The sequence below is a fragment of the Haliaeetus leucocephalus genome, unplaced genomic scaffold, assembly GCF_000737465.1.
Source record: "Haliaeetus leucocephalus isolate CR32 unplaced genomic scaffold, Haliaeetus_leucocephalus-4.0 Scaffold151, whole genome shotgun sequence".
Classification (NCBI taxonomy): Eukaryota; Metazoa; Chordata; class Aves; order Accipitriformes; family Accipitridae; genus Haliaeetus; species Haliaeetus leucocephalus.
The window spans coordinates 7,257,282-7,278,865 of NW_010972587.1; the positions used below are offsets into that span (position 1 = coordinate 7,257,282).

The following is a 21,584-nucleotide window of genomic DNA, read 5'->3' on the forward strand; positions in this document are numbered from 1 at the left end:
GTCCAGCCCATCAGGAGAAGATCCATGGTTTTGCTCGTTACACAAAATTAAAGGCAATGCAGCATGGGAGGGAGAAGGAACTCACCCACAGACAGGATCTGCGCAGCGTGCTGGGGCAAAACCCATCTGCGGTCTGTCTGATGCTGTGTGAAAGTGGGCTTCCCAGCATCTGACGGGATGCAAGATTTACTCAGTATCTATACTCCCCTTTTTATTCTATCTTATTAAAACAGCTATGTTATCATGCCACTTTTTGTTGGGCATTTTAAACTGAGATTCCCCCCCAAACCCCTTCACCATCTCTCTCTCTCTGCCCTCACCAATCCTGGTGCAGAGCATTCACCTTTGTAAAGTATGACTTCCCTAAAATGAAATCCTACTTTCAAACAGGGAATGGAAAATAATTGACCAAGTACTGTACAAAAGGATAAGACTATGAATTACTGTATGATATTGATGCAAAGAAGAAAGGAAAAAAGACATGGATGATAAGTAGTTCGCTCTGCTTGATCCAAGGAAGTAGTCCTCACCTGCTCATCTGAAATGCTATAACTATTTTAGACACGTAGACAAACTGAAGAGAGTTCAAAACAGGGCAACAAGAATAAAAGGATTATAAAACATGAAAGCAGGTTGAAAGAGTTGTACTTCTTTAGTCTTGAAACCAGAAACATGTGAGAGGACATAAGAGCTGTCTTCAAACACGTGGAAAGTTGTTCCGATGAAGATAGCGGTCATACATTCTGTACGTCTGCTAGCACGGTGAACAATAATGAGCTCAGCTCGCCATGAAGAAGTTGTAAGCAGGGTACGAGGGAAAGCTCATTAGCTATGGAGAACAGGAGGGGAGCACAGGGGGAAGCCCTGGAGGCAGTGTTGGTGGACGTTCTGCAGAGCAGGCTAACAAGCCCTGTCTCAGGTTCAGGCACACTCGGTAGTCTTCGTGGTGAAGGGACGGGTGACTCCCGAGGTCTCGGTTGTCATTACATTTCCATGCTCAAGGTTTCCCTCCCCTAAGGCTCTGGATTACAGTGTTGTATGTAGCAGGGAGCAAAAGGGAAAAGCTAGCATACCAGAATATGTAAGCTGCAGCAGCAGTCCTGTTATCCTGAATTTTATATCCACCCTTCCCAGGAGGGAAACTGAGACACTTTGAGCAATTCTTGTCTTTACTGTCCTACCCTAATGCTCAGGAAATGTCTGTGATGGGAAGGAAAAATATATATTTTACATTAAAATATACATATTTAACAAATTCTAGTTCAGCAAATTAAATAAACAGAGTGAAGACGAACATTAAACCAGGTTAGTTTTGAATGAAGAAAAATATGTTCGAATTGTCTGAGTTCTAGTACTTGCATTCTTAATGGAGGGATTCAGTCATTATATATGCATTTCTGGGCTTTGTGTTTCTATCTTAGATTTTTCCATAGCAAGACCATCCAATGTTTTGTCAAAACCAAACCAAACCAAAATACCCCGCCCCCTGCCAAAACCCCACCTACATTTCAGTGCAACAGAATTGTTACAAAACTTAAAAATGAGACTAACAAAAATCAAGAGGGTCAATTTTTGTTGATGAATGTTTAGGTATCATAAGTGAATCAGAAGGCATGAGCCTCTGCATCTCTATTCCAGAAAGATTTTTAGAAAATATTGTTTGACTCTGACAAATATTTCTGCTCTGCTGTACTTGTAAAATAAGGCAAAGAGCATAAATAATTTGAAAATTACAAACCCAATTAGGGCATCTTGCTATATTTCTGATGTCCTTAAATAAAACTTTTCAGGCACTCATCTCTGTAAAAAGAACATGGAGAGAGTGCAGCATGGAAGTTTATAATTAGGACAAATAAGTCACCAGCAAAACATACTACACAAGTATTAGAAAAAAACCATGAGGAAAACAAATATGAATTTGTCTAATACCACTGAATAGAAATGCAGTATTATGAAGGCAGTTTACTTTGACTTTCTTTCTTTAATGATTTTAGAAAATACTCTCAAGCAATTTCTATATTTCTTTTCTTTTAAGTCTTTCTGGATAATGGACTATATTTTAGAAATAAGCCAAGGCTATTTTTTTATTTTGATTTGTTGTCCTCTTTGATGCTGTATTAAAAAAAACCTGCTGCATTAAATTAAAATTGCAATATATTTTTTTTAAAAGTGATTATATTGTTAGTTTTAGAGAAAAAGAGGTAAATTTTTAAGGCTTGAGTTTTGATAATTCTGTGAATAAGTAGCAATATCAAAGCAGCAGGCCACTCCATCCTTAGAAACGCTTCAAGAATTTCAAATGAGAAAAACAGTATCTCAAAAGTTTTTATTCTTTTTAAATGCAAATAAATGAAAATCTAATTAAAGATGCATGGTTTATTGACACTTCTTATTTCAAAGTTAGGGTTTACGCTATTTTTAAATGAAAATCTTAAATAATGCCTGGTCTTCGAGATAACTTCGTTTTTTTCATAAGGAGAATGCTGATTATACTTGTATTGATTTGGTATACATAACACTAGTATAAAGTAAGTGACAGTTTTCTATTTAAAATAGAAAAGGAAAAGTGCATTTTTTATATCATTAAAATGTTGTAACTAATTTTGATAGAAGCTTGTATATGACAATCTTTTTAAGGGATCTACAGCTGTACAACATTTACTTTTAGAAGGAGCTACTCCAAGTCCCTTCCCGTATCCTGATTACCTAAAATAGCAAGGATTGAAGGGCTTCAGCCAGCAAGGATCTAACAGTGTTTCTACTCCCCTCTGTCCACCATGCATGCATCCTATTCTTGTGCTGAACCAAATCTAATACATTTATTTCACTGATCTGAAAATAGAATCTATGGATCATTACTGGTGTAGGATGGTCCTGTACTTCTTCTGTAGGCAAGACTCTCATTGACGCAAATGAGCAAGACCAAAACCACAGGTGACCCACCTATGTGTATCGCATACATCTCCAAGGAGATCAAATGCAGCTCCCGTAACTGGCACTATGGCAACTGGGAAGCTGCTGAATACTCTGAACCCCCAGGTGAGCATCCAATGGCTGATACTGGTTGCCCTAAGACCCTACTGCTCAGTTCTGTCCCAGCCCTTACTGGAGCAATGAGCTCTGTGGTCCTCACTCACTCATGTGGAACTCTTGAGTTTTCTCTCCTCAGACCTCCAACGTATGAAGTATGCGTTTTATGATTAATCGACCACAAATTTTTTGGTTTGTGGTTCAGAAAGGTTCACACATTCATTAGCAGTGCTCATATCAAAATTGTCATGGGAATCAGTCACTTTTAACTGAGACAATGCAATGTGTTGCTGTGAAATGATGTGGGATGCTCAAAGAAAAAAAACAATAGGAGATGAATTTGGTGGGAAAGGCACAATAACATCTCATTTTCACACTGGCAGAACTCTAAAAAGCAGTATCCTATATACTGATAGTGCTTTGGCCATAAAAGTGAGCAAGCTGGAACGCATTAACAGTTTTGACCATTAGTAATGGGTGGTAGAAAGTAGAGCTCTCTTGGCTAGCAAAGTGTATTGCTGGGGAAGTGAGTTAGTGCCTTGGAAAGTGCTCAGCTTTTACATTGGGACTGAGAGATGAGAGGAAAGATTATGACCTCTGATTGCCTATGTTACGGAGAAGTGTGAACTTTTTGCAGCTACGGGCTCCACAGAAGTACTGTGTTTACTCACTACTAGGATTCACCTTCCATTAGAATGTCATGTCCAAAGTAGAAAAAGAGGTTACTTTTTGTAGATGGGCAGGCTTTGCATTTCTTATATTTGGATTAAATGAACTCTTGGAGATATTAGCCAAAAGCAAGCTTGATTACATAAATATTCTCCTGGCCACATCACTTCATCAGGGCTTTTTTTAGGAATAATAAATGTTTCAAAGATAGCCTATAAAGATGTCATGTAGAAAAAAACAGCAGCAGATGATTTAATGTGAGTGAAATAATTGCCATGATTGGCTATAAAGCTATCTTAATATAACATTCAATTTTGCAGTTGAGCATCTCCCTCACAAATAGGAATCAAATTGCATCAGCTTAGATACTAAAATCATAGATTGTAACAAAAAAGTTGTTTCTACAAAGAATTTTTTGAAGTTTATCTTTCTATTTGGAAGTGTGTTTAAGAAAAAAGATCTATTTCTGATTGTTCTAATTTTCATTGTCATTGGATAGATTTTTGTGGTACATGCTGAAGGGTGACTACATTTCTTCTCCTTTCTTTTCTCTTAGGAAGGGGAGTCAGATGTGCTGCCTGATTGCCTCTTGTTCATGTCTGCACAGGATTCACCAAGTTTCTCCCCTGTATCAGTCCAACTCAAAATATTCAATTATCTGTACTCTTAATTACTAATTTCTTGAGCTTTAGCTGCCTGGTTTATCAGAAAAAGTTCTGTTTCTCACTTCTTTGCCACTTTCTTTTGTTCTTCCATCAGAACTAGGAGGGATCAACATATCCCATTTCTTGCATCATTATCAACACTAGGGCAGCTATCAAATGCTCTGTTACTGAAAAGAGCACTGGTTGATATAAAACCAGCTTAGTGTTAGTAAGCAAGAGGAAAGTGGATAATAAATTAAAATCACAGGAAGAAACTGCCTTTTGTTGTTAGTTTGCTTTTAAAGAACTGCACTGAAATAAGACTTTTACTTACTAGTGGTGTAATTCATGTTAAACAAATAACCAAAAACGTACACTCTAAAATTAACAGCTGTTTTTTCTTCTGCTTCTCAACCAGAAAAGTCTTTCTTAAGCAATCAGTACATTCAAGGCTGTGTGCCTTCTCACGCTGCACATTTGAGCCGTGACTGAGCACCAGTTGGCCAGTAGTGCATTTAGCCACGGTTCGCGGCCTTGGGCAGCACTTCTGTTCTGTTAGAGAGAGGAGGTAGGCTGATACCACAAAACATTTAAAGACCTTCTTTTAACATTTTATGCAAAGCCACAGTCTGAAGTTCAAAAATTCTGTAACATGTTCAGAAAGAAATTCAGCATATGGCATATTCTGTGACAATTTCTGGAATTTTACATGACAGACCAGACCTTGGGCAGGCAAGTGGAATTCCCTTCAGATGATGATAAAGCAGAAGATATGCTCCAAGGTGCACTTAACACATTTCAGCTGTTAATAACAATTTAATGCTTGGGACCAGATTAAAGGGAATCCAAAGTAAGATTTCTTTAAAAAAGTGTATTTTAGCCATTAAGGTTCTCAGCAGCAACTTTTTCCTTCTGTATATCCATTCCCATTGTGCTGCATGACTTGCTAATTTAAATATAACTTCTATTGTCCAAGACATGTTGTCCTAGAAACTACTGTAATAATGCATTACTGTTTGGGATATTTATGTGTGTAGCCCTGCACACATCTTATGGCTGGTTGCCCCTATAATTAAACCACTTGTGATTATAGGTTATGTTTATAATTTATCATGTGACTTATAAATATCAATTTAATATCTGTTAAAACTTCCTGTTTTCCAGGTGAGAAATAGAAAAGAATTTTGGAGCGAAGCTTCATGTAGAAGTTTTCCTGGGCTGTGCAAGGAGAAGGCTGTGTTCTTGTGACACTCACCATATTCTGACTATTTTTCACTTCCTGATATTTAATACAGCTGGTTCTGAGGAAAGCGATGGATCTGCCATCTAGCTTGTGATGATTGAATCTTCTTGAGGCAGATTTTTGTTGATTACATTAAATGTATGCAGGAGCAAAACCCAGTTAATATGACAACTGAGGAGTCATTTGTCATTACAGTTATCCCCAAGTCTGGCTGCAACGTTGTGAGTAGTGTGGAAGCAGGGGGAAAATCCTCTATCAGAAAGCACTACTGATCTAAAACCAGCACGAAGATAGAAAGCAAAGCAGCCATAAGTGTCTTAACTTTTAGCATGAACTTATTCAAATAGTCTTGATGTCAGTGGCCCACGGTAACTCGGGGAAGTGGCAAAGCCCCTCAGGGTGTTGAAACCTGTAGAGGGCACAGCGATCACCACGCTGCTGCACAAAAGCAGTGGTTAGTAACTCGGATATTACCAATTGATCTGAAAATGCTTTCAAGGGAGATGACTGTCAAGACTGCATTTTACAGAGGAAGAGGCTCAAGCACAGAGTTTAAATGACTTGCTAGCAGCTCAGCGGTAAACGTTGGTCTCTTGAGCCCCATCAATTGTCTGTTCGTTATACTACTGATATTGCCATGTCTCTTCTGGAGTTCTCCGAAGGCTTACCACAGTGTAGAAATCCATGACAAAGTTATTAGATGTAAGTCTGGTAATAAAAAACCCTTTTCAGGAGTGCATCTCACACAGTTCTTTTCATAACCACTTCCAACAAAGTAAGGGGCCCTGGGGCTAAAAAATCTTTGTATTCCCCCACACAATGCAGGAACTCCTTCAAAAGCCATTCATCTGGGTTTGGATGAGGGGGAAGTATCAGAAATTCAAAAGCATGGTAGATGCATGACATTCCTCTCTGGATGGCTATTAGCTTGGTAGCAGTCTTGTGAGAATAATTTAGTTTGTGGATTCTATGGCCCTGGATTAATTTTGTGTGGCCATATACAGCAATCCTGCAGTGGCAGTAAGTGGAAATAGCAGCCCCGCTGCCAGCTTTCTTCCACAACTAGAAAACTGGCATTCTGTTCTGAAAGCATCTTTTCACAGAGATCTTCACTTTTTTGGGGAGACTGTGAATGGATCACTGAACAAATACTGTACAAATCCAGCCTGTAAATTACCCAGCAAACGGGGGGTGGATAGGATCCTCCATGCTGTGCTTTTTTGTTGCTAAGCTTTGGCTGTGGTGCCTCTGCTATACCTTTACCTATAGAGCAAGATGAGCTTTTTCAGATCTACTTAAAATGGGAGGTGACATATTGTATGTCACATATGTCATTACTTAAACGGATTTTCTTTATGTTCACTTACGTGAGTTATTTTTGTTGGATCAATATAAGGATGATGTGGAATAAAGGCCTTTCTCTGCTGCCTCTAGATGCATAAATATACAAATCCTTACTATTGATCAGAAAAGATGTGGTGAAAGTAGCACGCTAGATCTCGTATCAGACTCAAGTGATAGCCAAAACTTCTGTTTTTTCTTCCAGCTTTTCATGACATTGTTTCTTCAGATGTGCAACACCTGCCCCTGCTGCGCAAAGGGTAAAGAAGTATTTGGTGACCCAGGACAAGGCACAGGGCAGCCTCAGTCTCAGGGTGTTTTACTGACAGATTAGAGAATGGGACAAAGACCTTGTGAAAATAAGAAAAGGTAGGCAATTAATTCAACAGGTGGTGGATAAGAATATGGTATAGGTGATTTCATTCTGTTCATTTTTGTTCATCTGCAGAAATGTGGGTCAAAAGAAAACAGGAGAAACTGCAGCGAATTTAAGAAAAGCTGAAGATCCAGCATGCACTGTGAAGCTTTTTGCTTAGCAGAAAGTGGAGATAAACTTTACATTTCAAAGACAGCAGGATGAGAGGCCAGATTAACAGCGGAGGAAGTGAAAAAAAATTTTTTTGAGCCTTCAATAATGCAGGATCAGAAGAGTTTGCCGTGATAGCATATTTAACATACTTTAGAAGCCAATTGCAGGATACTTTGTGGCACTACCGAGATCAGAGAAGACTTCAGGAACCCTAGAGGAGAGCAGAAATAGAAAAAACTTCAAGAAATCTCAAAATCCTTGTAGGTGACTGAGAGAAGGAATTCAATATGAAATGTAAACCACTGGTGTGAATATGTAGATTTTAGTTTTGTGGCAAATTGGACATTCTTATTTTGCATTTTTTTAGCCGAAAAAGGTTATTGAGCTCTGTGAAAACACAATTAGATAAAATGTTGTGAAGATTAATTATAAATTTAGCACTGGGAGAAACAATAAACATCTTTTACGAAAAGAAATAAGTAGCTAAGTGAAATCTGTGTTTTCCTGAATAAAAACAATTGAAGAAAACAAATTAAGGGGTTATGCGTCTAATTCAAACATGAGTATGGCAATATTGGATTTCATTGTGACAGTTGTCCATTGTCCATAGGAGTCACCATGACAAAACAGCTCAATTTTCTGAAAATCGAAACGTGAAATAGAAGAGCCTGCTAATATGTGGAGCTCTTACATGTAGAAGATTCAGGGTAGGGGCAACCATCTCAGTTTTAAGGTGTGCTTTGTTGAAATGCTTAGCTACAGTGTGGTTCATTTAAAAAGACATCAGGTAAGGAGATACTGTACAATTAGGAATAAAGGTATCCTATTAAAAATAAGGTACATCATGGGACGACTGTCTATTATCATAGGCTTGGACGATATGCTTTAGCTAGAGGGTTACATTAGTATTCAGGCACTTGTTTTATATTTTTCCTGTTTTTACAGTGCTATCCCCTTGAAACTCATTAAACCTTTTCCCGCAGTAGCCTAGCCACTCAGGCATGAATAATCTAAGGAGTAAACAGAATATTGTTATAAATACACAAGTGTCCATTACAAGAAGTAGTAAATTTAAAGATGATTAAAAAGCAACAACAAAGCACAAATACCCTCTCAAGCACACACAGCTATTACATAACCAGTATGTGTTTTTCTTGTAAAGGATTCATTAGAACATAAACCTTAGAATTGAGTGAAATAAATAACTCAGCCTGGTTAATGAGCTACCATTAATCATCTCTAGATCACAAGTTCAAAAACAAAAAAGACGATTTATTTGTTACTGTTTTGTGCTTATTTAATCATGAGAGCCATGCAAAACAGGTGTAAAAATGCTGGTACTGTCTATAAATGAGGATACATTCTAACATGACTGTGTTGTACATCTTTTACAAGGCTGTTGAGAGTTCCAGTTCAACAGACCATCTAAAAATACATCCCTCTATTTAAAAGTCCTCAGGTTCAACTGACTGAAGTGCAACTACATAAGGGCTATATGGGTTTAAAACATTTTTTAAAAGTTTGAGATGTCTAAATCAATGTTTAGGTAGATGAGGCAATTAACTCCAAACCTGCAGTCTGAACTTCTCTGTTTAATGGCTGGGGGAAAACTGCAGGTGGTGTAATTTGCAAAGTGAACGAAGTACCTCCAGCATTGTCTCACGTGCATGAGTGTGTCTTTTGTGGGCAAGGCAGTAGGTGAGGAATGGCTTTGTCCCTTTTCCCTTTTGTGGATTTCATACAAAATGCATAGAATAAAACCAGAAATCTCCTTCACCAAGCTAAGGAGAGAATATGAAGGCACACAAAAATGCCAGGAGGCTTGTGTGGATGAACAAGGAACTCCTAGCCAAACTCAAAACACTAAAAAGAAGCATATAGAGGGTGGAAGGAAGGTGGGTAACATGGGAGGAATACAGAAACATTGTCCGAGCATCCAGGGATGATGTTTCGAAAGCTAAAGCCCAAATGTAATTGAATTTGGCCAGGGATGTAAAAAACAAGAAGGGCTTCTGCAAGTACATAAGGGACAAAAGGAAGACTAGGGAAAATGTGGGCCCATTGCTCAACGAGACAGGGGACCTGGTTACACAGGGCATGGAAAGGGCTGAGGTACTAAATGCCTTCTTTGTCTCAGTCTTTACTAGCAAGACCATCCTTCAGGAATCCCAGGTCCCAGGCACCACGGGAAAAGTCTGGAACAAGGAAGAGGTACCCTTGGTGGAAAAGGATCAGGTCAGGGAATACTTAAGCAATCTAGACATACATAAGACCACAGGCCCTGATGGGATGCGCCCACAAGTGGTGAGGGAGCTGCCTGCTGCCATTGCGAGGCTACTCTTGATAATCTTTGATCAGACATGGCAACTGTGAGAAGTGCATGAAGACTGGAGGAAAGCAAATGTCACTCATATCTTCAAGAAGGGCAAAAAGGAGGACCCAGGGAACTACAGGCTGGTCAGTCTCACCTCCATCCCTATGATGAATGGTGATGAAACCATTTCCAGGGTCATCAAGGACAAGAAAATCCTCAGGAGTAATCAAGAATGATCACCAATGGGAAGTTATGCTTGACCAACTTGATAAACTTCTATGATGAAATGACTGGCCTGGTAGATGAGGGGCTAGCAGTGGATATTGTCTACCTGGACTTCAGTAAGGCATTTAACACTGTCTCCCATAAGATCTTCAAAGACAAACTCTTGATGGCTGAATGGGCTGAATAAGCAGACAGTGAGGTGGACCGAAAACTGGATGAATGGCAGAGCCCCCTAGTTGGAGGCCAGTAACTAGCAGTGTACCCCAGGGGTCAATCCATCTTCATTAGTGGCCAGGATGATGGGGCAGGATGTACCCTCAGCAAGTCTGTGGATGACACCAAACCAGGACGAGTGGTTGATACACCAGAGGGTCGTGCTGCCATCTGGATGGACCTCAACAGGCTGGAGAAATGGGCTGACAGAAACCTCATGAAGTTCAACAAGGGGAAGGGTAAAGTTCTGTACCTGGAGAGGAACAACCCCATGCACGAGTATATTCTGGGGACCACTGAGCTGGAAAGCAGCTTGGCAGAAAAGGACCCAGGGGTCCTGGTGGATACCAAGTTGAACATGAGCCAGCAATGTGCTCTTGTGGGCAAGAAGGTGAATGGTGTCCCGGGCTGCTAGCAGGAGAGGAGAGAGTCCAGTGAAGGGCCACTAAGATGATTAAGGGGCTGGGAAATCTCTCCTCTGAGGAAAGGTTGGGAGAGCTGGGGCTGCTGAGCCTGAAGAAGAGAAGGCTCAGGGGGAATCTCACTGATGTATATAAATACCTGAAGGAAGAGTGTATAGAGGACGGAGCCAGGCTCTTTTCAGTGGTGCCCAGTGACAGGGCAAGAGGCAATGGGCACAAACTGAAACACAGGAGGTTCCCTCCAAACTTCAGGAAACACTTTTTTAATGTGAAGGTGACTAAGTACTGGCACATCCTTGGAGATATTCAAAAGCCATCTGGACATGGTCCTGGTCTACTGGCTCCAGGTGGCCCTGCTTAAGCAGGAGGGATGGACCAGTTTCCCTCCAAAGGTCCCTTCCAACCTCAACCAGTCTGTGATTCTGTGAGGTAACCTTGAGAGCTAAGCCTGGAATGCAAACCCAGCTCCAACCTCCAAGTCACTGTCCCCTGGACAACAAAATGAGGCTTTTTCTTCCTCCTGTCCCTGCTCCCCTTTGCATTTCACAGGTTAGCTATGGCAATTAGGAGAGAGGAGGTGTGGGCTGGAGCCGCTTCAGACTGACAAAGGACTGCTTTAGTTATTTTTGATTTACAGAAAGTCAGGCTTCTTTAATTGACAAAGATTTTTGCTCGTACTTATACCTTTATTTTCTTCAGACAACCACAACAACAAAACAGGTTCTTACAGAGAGCCAGAAGGAAATAATGAGTAGAAATCTATGTCTGAGGTCCCTTTCCCTCCCTGCTCCTGGAATTTAGGCACCCAGGTCAAGGTTGTAGCTTGATGTTGCCATTGTTTTTTGACCCTCAAATCTTGTCTTGAAAAATCAATGTGTGCAAAAGTTCCTTCAAGTAACCAAAGAGGCCTCACTGTTTGCTGTTAATGGTGGAAGAGCAGGAGGTGGTACTATTGTCCACAGCCTGGGTTGCATCTGATTAGCATGCTCATAAAGCAGGAGATAAAGTTAGGGAGCAATTCAGATGCCCGACTTAGGTGACCCAGTGCCTTTGAGAAGGACCTAGGTGTCCCCTATGTTCGGTGTCATCAGTAACCATACTGGGCAATGTGGTAGAATAGTTTATGGTGCCTCAGGGCTTTCTTTGATTGTTCTCTTTAATTTAGATGCAGAGATTCTGCCTAGATATTTATTTGGATACATAACTAAACGCTTTCTTAGACATAAACCTTCCTGTTTGATTTTGGCTAAGGAGCAGCGCCTGACTTGTTTTAGTTCGTGATGGTTGTAAATTGGGAAAAAAATAGTTACGGCTAGTGGAGCTATATTCATATAACACCGGAGTATTTAATGTTTTACGTTACCCTAGTGTAAATGTGGTTCTAATGCATACTAACTCACAGGGTTACTGAGAAAATAAATTCATTAAAGGATGGTTATGGTCCTCAGATGAAGGCTTTCAAAATGCAAAGTTATTATCTAAGAGAATCTTGACGTTTAAAATTCAGCTGGCAATATTTTGACATGTCAAAGAGGCAGTTAATTTTGAATATATGGAAAATGTTCAGAGGCATATTCAAGCCTTTGTATTTTTTTCCACACTGCAATGATGACCATGTGCAATACATCAAAAGTCAGAGCTCCAGAAGTGAAATTGGCTCACGGAAACCAAAAATGAAGAAAACAGTTTGGACTTGACCATGAAATGCTCTAAAGAATAGTGTATATACTAGTTCAGTGAAAATGAGATGGTCTTTAAACCCTCAGAGGACAAAAAAATAATGCCAGAACTGAACTCTGTCAGAAGAGAAGACACAAAAGGTTAGGGTAGCTGGGAAAAAATAGAAGATTAAGTGAGATTCTGTGTAACTGAATGGGTGAAATAGGATCATAAACAAATCTGTCATAGGGAGCTTTCTATCTGTACCTTCAAAGGTGTAAGGAATATGGAAAGTGGAATTGGCATCTCTTTGCTTTGTTGCTAAGTTTGTGACAGAGAATGAAATTTCGAGTTCGGATAGCTTGTTAAATTGAAGTTATACTAGAGTCTGCTTTTTATTTTTGTATTGTTACATGACACTACCTAATCCTTTTGATATAGAAGTACAGAAAGAAACCAAAATTTGATGGCCAATATCCATGAAGACATGTTATAATGGAGTTATTCTTCCTTTGGCTAAGATACAAACAAGTTATTAAGAAAACTAATGCTTCTGGTTTTGCCACTTGTTTGTATTCTATATATTGCAACACCTTTTTTTCCTCAATTAAACCTGCTTTTGCAAAATATTCCTAGATCTAGAGGTATATGTATGCAAAAAATATTCAGCATATGCAGAGGAGGGATTTTTTTTCCCCAAAATATCATCATTGAAGCTACAATGGAATTATCATGACCCTTTTTACCGAGGAGTAAGGCTGAGGATAATGATTGTTTTTTAGCTGTTTAGTTTTGGCAAGCCTGTTGCTTGAATTGGCACTTATAGGTATTGAGACAGAAATCAGAGGGTATTGATCCTTACCCTAACACGTCCTTGATCTGACGGCTGGAAATAAATCTATTGGTTGATATTGAGACTGGGATTTTGTTCTTATGCTTGGAGCTGCTAGAAAATAAGACTGTTACTGCCACAAATTAGCAGACAAAGTTTGTGAAGAAGTATTTGTTTCTCTGATTTATTTATTTTAAATGAATTTAAATTCTTTAAATTCATCCATGTATTTTACTATCCCTTGTGTTAAGTCAGGCTGTTTTGTTACTAAAATGTACAGAAATGTGTATGATTGGAATGTTTTCCCATACACGGGGATTCTTGGATCTGCAGATTTTTAAGACTGGTAAAACCCCATAACAAACTAGGTAGTGATGTACAGAAAACCACCCTGTAGGTGTCCTAAAAAAGTTAACCTATATATGTGCATGCTGTTAGCTTTGGAAGGAGACATGACTTGATATTCATTTTTCCTCTTGATTGCCAGAAATAGAAAGTAAGGGCTGATCAAATTAGACTTGGAAAATATCCACAATAGTTTCATACTCTTTATAACAAGCTCTTTCTTGGAATTTAAAAAGTAGTTCAGGTTGGTCAGAGATTGTGTAGCTCATGGGGTGTCAATTGTTTGTATAGGTATTAATACTGAACCTTGTGATATTTGGTTATGGTGCAGTCAGCAAGCAGAAATAGCAAGCTTTTCCATTTTATTCATGATGTTTTATCTACTGTCCCGTCTATGTTAGTGCCAGAATGAGAGGAGATAGATTTTTAGCTTTTGTTTTCCACATTTACCTACACTTAAACAAGGGAAGAAGACATTCAGTAGCAAACCATAACTATTGTAAAAAGGGAGCAAATATTGTTATTGGGAAAATAGAATCCTGTGAATTCATTTTTCATTAAATATGTTAACTGTCAAGAAAATAGGCCAACTTTTTGGGAACTGAATTTTACAGAAGATGCCATCTGGCTTTTCCAATTGTTACAAAGAAGGATGCTTTTTTGTTTGTTTTGTATGAAATATCATAGTGTTCTATAGAGGGAGAGACATCCTTCAGGGTGGCTCCTTACAAGAAAAGAGACTTTTTAAAATATCAGAGAATTAACTGCATATAAAAATTATTTTCAGCTGTTAATTAGTCCATGTAGAATTTTTATATGAGATGAAAACCAAATCTATTTAAAAAGTAAAGACTCAGCTTTTGCTCAAGGACTTTTTTTTATATTCACCATGAGATGTAAAGCCTGGACATTGGTTTTGCTGGCCAAGAAGTCATACTTTGGACTCTGGTTTCTGGAGACCATTATACATGGACACAACAGTTTAAATGGGCTGCTTGGGGTCTGACAGCCAATAAAGCAATCTGTTTGGGTATAGCCCGTAAGACTTGGTTCTAAAATTCTAACAAATTCCCAAGCTCACATTGGATGCTTAAGCTGCCTCCTGTAATGCACATCTAAATATTTCACACAAATATTCATGAATTCAGTCTTGTCAAAGGCTGTGATAACAACTGCATGGCTTAAGAATAGTCCACTAGAGAGCTAGACCTTCAAAATGAATAGGAAATTTAGCCTCCGCTATTAAATTATACAGTAAAATATCATTTGTTATATAATTCCAAGTACAGACACTGGATAACTGAGCAAGAACCAGATGAATGTCCTTTAGATTTGTAAGCTATTCCAGTGAGCAGACATATTGAGTATAAGCCCCCTAAAGCTATTACTGAAAAATAAATCTTGAAGATCCAATATTGTGCATTATCTAAAACATATACCTAGAAGTCATTCACTGCTTTTCCTTAACAGGAGTGAGCAAATATTTGAACACGCAGTGTGCATGTTGAAATTCTTTCCCTTGACCCTGAAAAAGCAGAACCGTACAGGTACTTCAAGTAAACTTCAGGGTGCCTGGAGAAGGAAAAATAGCACAACAGTGATAAGGCAAATGATCAGGTTTCAATGTGGGATGTCTGCCTCATTGAATCCCACTTCTATGATACTAATTTGACAAAGGAATTGGTTTTCCTGCCTTTTTTTCAGTTCCAGAGAGCTTAAATAGGTTATCTGATGGCAGAAGATTCTTCACTGCCTTTTACCTTGAATTTCTCCTTGATGTGTGAAAAGTAGGGTAAGTGTCCATGAATCTGCTATACTCATTTTACACTAGTATAAATATCTGCAGAGACTAAAAAATAGTACCTTGTGTAGCCTCTGCTCTGTTATAATCAATGACTTTTGGCCTCTAGTGAGTCTAAAATTTTACCTTGCAATCTAAAATCCCCCTAGCCATGAAAATTAATTCTGGAATCTTATTTCTGAGGGTGCAAACGTAAATGAGTGGCAGCCTAGTTCAGCACCATAAGAGAGTGAGGCCATGAGAAAATGTGGACCTGAACGTACAACTGAATGTATTTGGATGTATGGTTTTGCTGCTGCCTTACCAGTTAAGAGTTTTTCTGCTTCATATAATGATTCTCAGGCCTGAATTCATGCCTTTTTTTTTATTTAGATTCTTCCAGAATCCTGTGACATGCTAATTTGCAAGATGAGCTATAGAAAAAGCTATTTCCAGAGATTATTACTGATGTTATTTGGGGCAAGCTGAGTGACAGCTACTATTTCTTCCCTAAGCTGCTGTGAAATTTCATCCATTCTTCACCAGTCTGAGCTGCTCAAAACTGGGATCATTCAAGAAATTCACAGATTTATTTGTTGTATGGCTCTGGATGAACTCGCATTCTTAAAAATATTGCACACGTTAATAAATGACAGTTGTAATGGATTATGCTATGGACTTCGCACTTAGTCAATTTAGGTGTTAATTTCTTGTTTGCTTGCAAGATAATTCTGCAGATGAACTACACCAGCACATTGCCACAGTGTTCGTACATTAGCTTTTCTTGTCATGCAGTGAGTGAATATAAGGAATAAGGATTCCTAAGTGGACTAAGGATCATGAAATATGTCACAAGGACAAAATCCAGCAACTATTGAGAATGGGATTGCAAGAATGAAATTTTGGGAGATAACAAGAAATGGAGCAGACTAAGCCAACATCACTTATACAAAAAAACGCCCTTCAGTATATGTTAACACGCTGAGCCATAATTTGCCATGGGCCAGGCTCCTAGGCAAGTTTGCTGCCCTTGCAATACGACTGATAGCTTCTTGCAGAGGGCTGTGACAGGTGACGAGATAAGTACTAAAGCTGTGGCAATTAACTCCGTGCTCCTAGGAGCATCCCAGGAGTCTTTAGCCCAGCCAATAACGCAAGTTCTGCACTCCTTGTGCACCCAGAGCTCTCCTGTGAAACACGGAGCTTTGAGTGCGAAAGCAGCTCAGTACTAGATTTTAGGTATTCTGACAATCTCAAGCATGTGTCTTTTTTTTCCATCTTTAGCTACATACAAACCATATCCCCCTCACCCTCCCCAACCCCTCCAAGACAGGAGACAGAATCTCTGTACTTTAGACCCAGGGAAGTCTGGATATTCTGGGAAAAATCAGCCCTCCTGTTTTATCTTAGCCAAGGAAGGTTGAAAATACAACTTAGAGTCACTGCAATTTTTAAGCATAGAGTTCCTCCAGTAGTGGCTAACTTCTTCATACTTCTTGAGCTGTATTCTCAATTTGAGAAAGTGTTGCTGATAAGAAATATTGATATAACAGGTAATTTAAAAATTATTTTTATGCCAATAGTGATATTAACACTTAGATTGAGGGCTAATGGACTCTTTCATAGTTCTGTGAAAAAGACAACTTTCTGGGTAAAAAAAGGGTTGCAAAATCCATGGTTATTTTTGTTCAAAAGGAACATCAATAAGAATACAGGTGAAGTCCTTTTGTCCCCTTCAAAGAATATATATTGAATGTTGAAGGTTTTGTAATAACAGTGCTTGTGCCTGTGATGGTTCTGATGCAGTGATCTGGAAACCAGGGGTAGAGGCATACCAAAGAAATGGGAACAGCTTTGGATAAAACAGCAGATTTTACTCTTGCAGAGACAAACAATCAATAATCTGCAATTTCAGGAAGCTGGGCAGCCCAGGGACATGGATTACCTAAAAATCAAAGTTCAGTGACAGTCTTCATAAAATTACATCATCAAGTTTGTAAGTTAAGTCCACAACAGCAGAAATGCAAAGCAGAAGCTAAAGTTCTATTTGTCCTCCATGGAATTTACCATGGACTCTTTTCTTCAATCATGCTTAAATACTGAAGAACATATCATAAATTTTGCTTTTGCGTGAAACTATTTTGCTTTCATGTGCTTGATTTGTTATGTGGTGTGTTAGTTCTTTTAGTGTTTTTTTTAAAAATTAAGAAATCCCCATTATCTATCTGGTTTTGCTTCTCACATTTTCAAAGTCTTCTTATAACTTAAAAGTATGGAAGTTCATTGCCCAGCAGAGTTTTATCAAAGCTGTCTGAACATTTGACTCGGATTTATCAGGGTCTCATGTGAGTAAGACTACTTGCATGAATAAAGCTCAGCATATGCCTGAGAAGCTTTCTGAAATAGAACTTAGATCTGGAAAAATATGGATGAAATACAGGTTGTCCTGAACTGTAAGACCTCCTTGGGGAGGAATCAAGTGATAACTTCAGTAATAATTGATACTAAAATCACATTTTCATCCCAAAGGATCTCTAACTCATTGTCACCTGGATTGAGTCAGACTTTCATTTCAGCACTTTCCAGAAGTCTGTAAAAAGTGGCTTCTCCCTGCAGAGACAGATATTTTAGTGTTTTTATAAGTTCTCATCATTTGTCTCCCAGCACACTATCTACTCATTTCCAGAAGACAGAAATAAACGGAAGGTCATGAATTTCCAGCATTTCAGTGTGCAGGCGGGTCACCCACCATGGGCACATTGATTTCACTACTTTGCACTGCATCACTATTCTAAATGCTGCAAAAACTAAGTATGCCTAAGACCTCTGACATGAAGGCATCTTTAGGCTGGAAGGCAGCAGTCAAAGAAAAGCGGTGAGTACAGGTATTTCTGTGGGTTTTTTTGTTTGTTTTGTTTTTTGTTTGCTTGTTTTGGTTTGCTTTGGTTTTCCCTATGACCAGATCTTACTATTGCAGAACAAACCATGCCATCTTTTACATTCACTTAAAATAGTCAAAATATCTACTCGAAAAGTTCTATTTCAAAATATGTATTTTTTCCAGTAATAATTTAATTATTTTGAATTCTGTGCAAGATTTTTAGTGGATTTCAAGTAAAGCTGTGATATGTTTAATATTCTAAGACTGTATATTAAACTGTAAGAATAACTCTATCTACTTATATACCATAGAAGGTGCCGGTTACTACTACTACTTCCATCACCTTTCAGGAAAATGGAAAAGTTTATTTTGACTTGAACTTAACTCTGCACACTACTGCATATTGTAGAAAACTGTGCCTGCCTCTATTTTTTAGACATCAACGATATACAGGACTGTGAAACTTCCTTGTACAAGACTGTCAGTTCTTCAGGATAGATACAGTCTAAGAGTTGGACAAAAGGTGGTACAGAACTATAGCAAAGTGATTTTAAAAATGTACTAATTCTTAAACTACAGTTTTACTTTGTGCTTACAAAAGCACAAATTTGAATTACCAAAGTTTGGAAGTCTTGTACACTAGGACAGTCAGAGCATTTCGTATACAGGAAGGGATATTTGTAATACTCTTCTGCTGATCTTTTTTCAACATGCATGTATCTTCAAACATGCATGCCTTACACTAAAGGATACAGTTGCAGCAAAAATGTTTTTTTAAATGAAAGAAAGGCTTCAGATATATGATTTTGCAATTGCAGAAGTACCCAGGCCATGTTTCACAGTTTGTTCTTTGCTAATCTATGCCTAGAAACATGCATGTATTTTTCAAGGAAGTCTACAGCTACAAGGGTAATTGCTACACACATCACTTGACATTACTTCAAAATTCTTTGTTCAGGGTGAATTTCAGGAGCATCAGGTTTTGCAAAAAATAAAAAAATCCTTAGAGGGAAAATTCTTCAGTTCAGAAATCTGCTACAATGGCATTTGTAGGTGAACCTTAAATTGCTAGTAAGCAATTGGGAGAAGTAGCAATCCCTTCTTTACCCTTTTAGCTATCAGTACGGGCTGTGATGAGTTTAATTAACAAAGTACATTCCACAGATACTCATTAGAAACACTCCTTCAGGAAACCGATATTAGGATGTTAGCTAAAATAGGAATTTAATGCACTTCATGTTCCAATTAAGTTCATTTGTATCCCCTACACCTCTGGTGTATTATTTCTAGTAGGACTTATATTCAAAATGAATACCAGCGCATTTACTGTTGCAATGCAAATTCCTTTGCCAAATGCTTATACCTTCGCAATAAACACACACTACGGACAGAGTGGAAAAATGGTTAGCATTGCTCTTCAACACCGCATCAGCAGACACAACCCAGTAGGTGTTTAATCTCAGGATACTTCTTGCAGTGTTAGTGCCTACAACTAACATGTTACAGAATACATAGACCTAAATATTTTAGCTAGCCTGAGCTCCACAGTTTTCTCCCCAGTAGAGAAAAGGGAGATGTTCCAGCTCAGAAACAAACTGCTATCACCACCCAGAGGCTGGCTGCATCCAACTGCCATAGGACCCTCCCTAACTAGATGGGCATCAAAGTGTTGGTGATCCAAAGAACGTAGCTTATATGGCAATTACAGGAGTGGACATAATGTACCTCTAACAATTTGATTTGGGGGAGTGGGCTTCACAAATTGGGCTGAGGCAATTGATATGTCTTGTTAAGTCCACCAGTTGCACGCCTCAGGCAGACAGTCATCGCACTGTATTCAGCCACATAGTGGGCTTGTGAATACCCTCAAGTCTAAGGCTGTGTGTGCTGAATTCTGAGCAGGCACCAAAAAAATTAATCAAGTTTCCATAACAATTTTCAGTCAGAATGGATCTTTCAAGTCAAAATTAGTCTAGCCATCATAAAGGTAGGAAATAAAAGAGATAATTCTGGGAATATTTTTAAAATGCCAAGATCAGTTACATGTGATCTGACCAGGAACTTGTGTTCTTCAGGCACATTTGTACAATGCATGCAATACTACCAGGCATCCATCAGTGGCATCTGATTTCAGGGCTGTCATGGTGTCACAGTGTTTACAGTCTCTGCAAGCTTCCCTCTTTATTTTATTTATTTTTTAAATCTTGGCTCATGGACTCTATTGACAGCAATTGTCCTGTCACAGTGGTGAAAGTGTGTGAGAAAGCAGTGTTCTCAAATGTCATCATAAAATTATTACATTTGAGAACATGTATTTTTAGTTTTTTTTTTTTTTTTTGAGAAACATATCTTCTATTTTCTTGCTTTGTTGCCATGCTGTAGCCTTTACCTTGCAGTAAGGAAGTTTTCATAAAATGTCCACTTAGTCCTTCAGGTGTTTTAGGGTTTGGGGGTGTTAACTTCTTTTTAGAAATAAGTCTCTGATGCTTGACTTGGACATTTTGGAAAGCGCATTATGCCACTCAGGGCTGTACGTTATTGAGGCACTGATGGGGAGGAAAGAGGTGAACGGCAGTGCAGTGTGGGACAGGTAGTTCATACCACACTGGGCAATGATAATAGACTCTACAAGCCATGGGAAACTCTCTGTGAGGTAATTATATTTGCCTCAGAAAACAGAAGCAGCAACCACTCTTTATGCTGAAAGACTATTAGTGGTTTTGAAGGTGACCTAAAAGTTCTGATGAGCTTGAACTCTGTAGGCCAAACCTCCACCCCTCTTGGTTTTTTTGAGCCAGGATAAGAAACTGATTTCATATATTAAACCTACTGTAGTAGGTAAGCATTCTAGTTTTTCTCATCCCCTTATTCCTTTACCTGCAACGTGATAAATTGTTATGTTCCTATCACACCAGTTCCACAACAGTCGGGTAACGGACGCCTAAGTTAACCATGAATACAAAACCTATTATAGAGTCCCCCTTAGCCATATGACATTTTTATAATGTGACTGCAGGAGGAATTTCCTGAGAGACCTGTAATGGACAGACTTATTATAGCGCTAAAATAATTTCGTAAGGAACAAAACAACATCTTTGAAGCCGCTGTATGTCTTAGCTGACTTGTGCATTACAGTCCTCTGAAACATTACCACCGAAACTCAGGAAGGGTTTCTAAACATACGCCAAGATGCGCAAACCGAAAGGTCCGCTACCGGTGACGGAGGTCTGCTGGCAAACAGAACAAACATCTTCCCTGGCACAAACAGTACGCCTCGCTTCGTCACAGGGAAGTTTTCTCAAAGCAAGAACGTCTGTCGAAACAAATACTCGAGGAGCGTTACGGCCACTACCTGTCATGCAAGCCATCAAGTCACAAATACCCTCGGCTCGGCCCTTTTCCCGTCCCTCTCCGCCGCCGAGCGCTGACGAGGCCGCCCGCCCCGACATGGCGCCCG

General features: G+C 39.0%; 1 protein-coding gene across 1 annotated transcript in view; it reads right to left on the minus strand.

Annotated features, from left to right (window-relative positions):
* LIN7A (lin-7 homolog A (C. elegans)) overlaps nucleotides 1-21,576 on the minus strand; it is a 96,185-nt gene extending 74,609 nt beyond the window's left edge. Inside the window, exon 1 of the mRNA XM_010561970.1 lies at nucleotides 21,480-21,576. Coding sequence (XP_010560272.1) covers nucleotides 21,480-21,576 — 97 coding nt within the window. The remainder of the gene's footprint in view (nucleotides 1-21,479) is intronic.
* Between the last annotated feature and the right edge of the window lie 8 nt (nucleotides 21,577-21,584).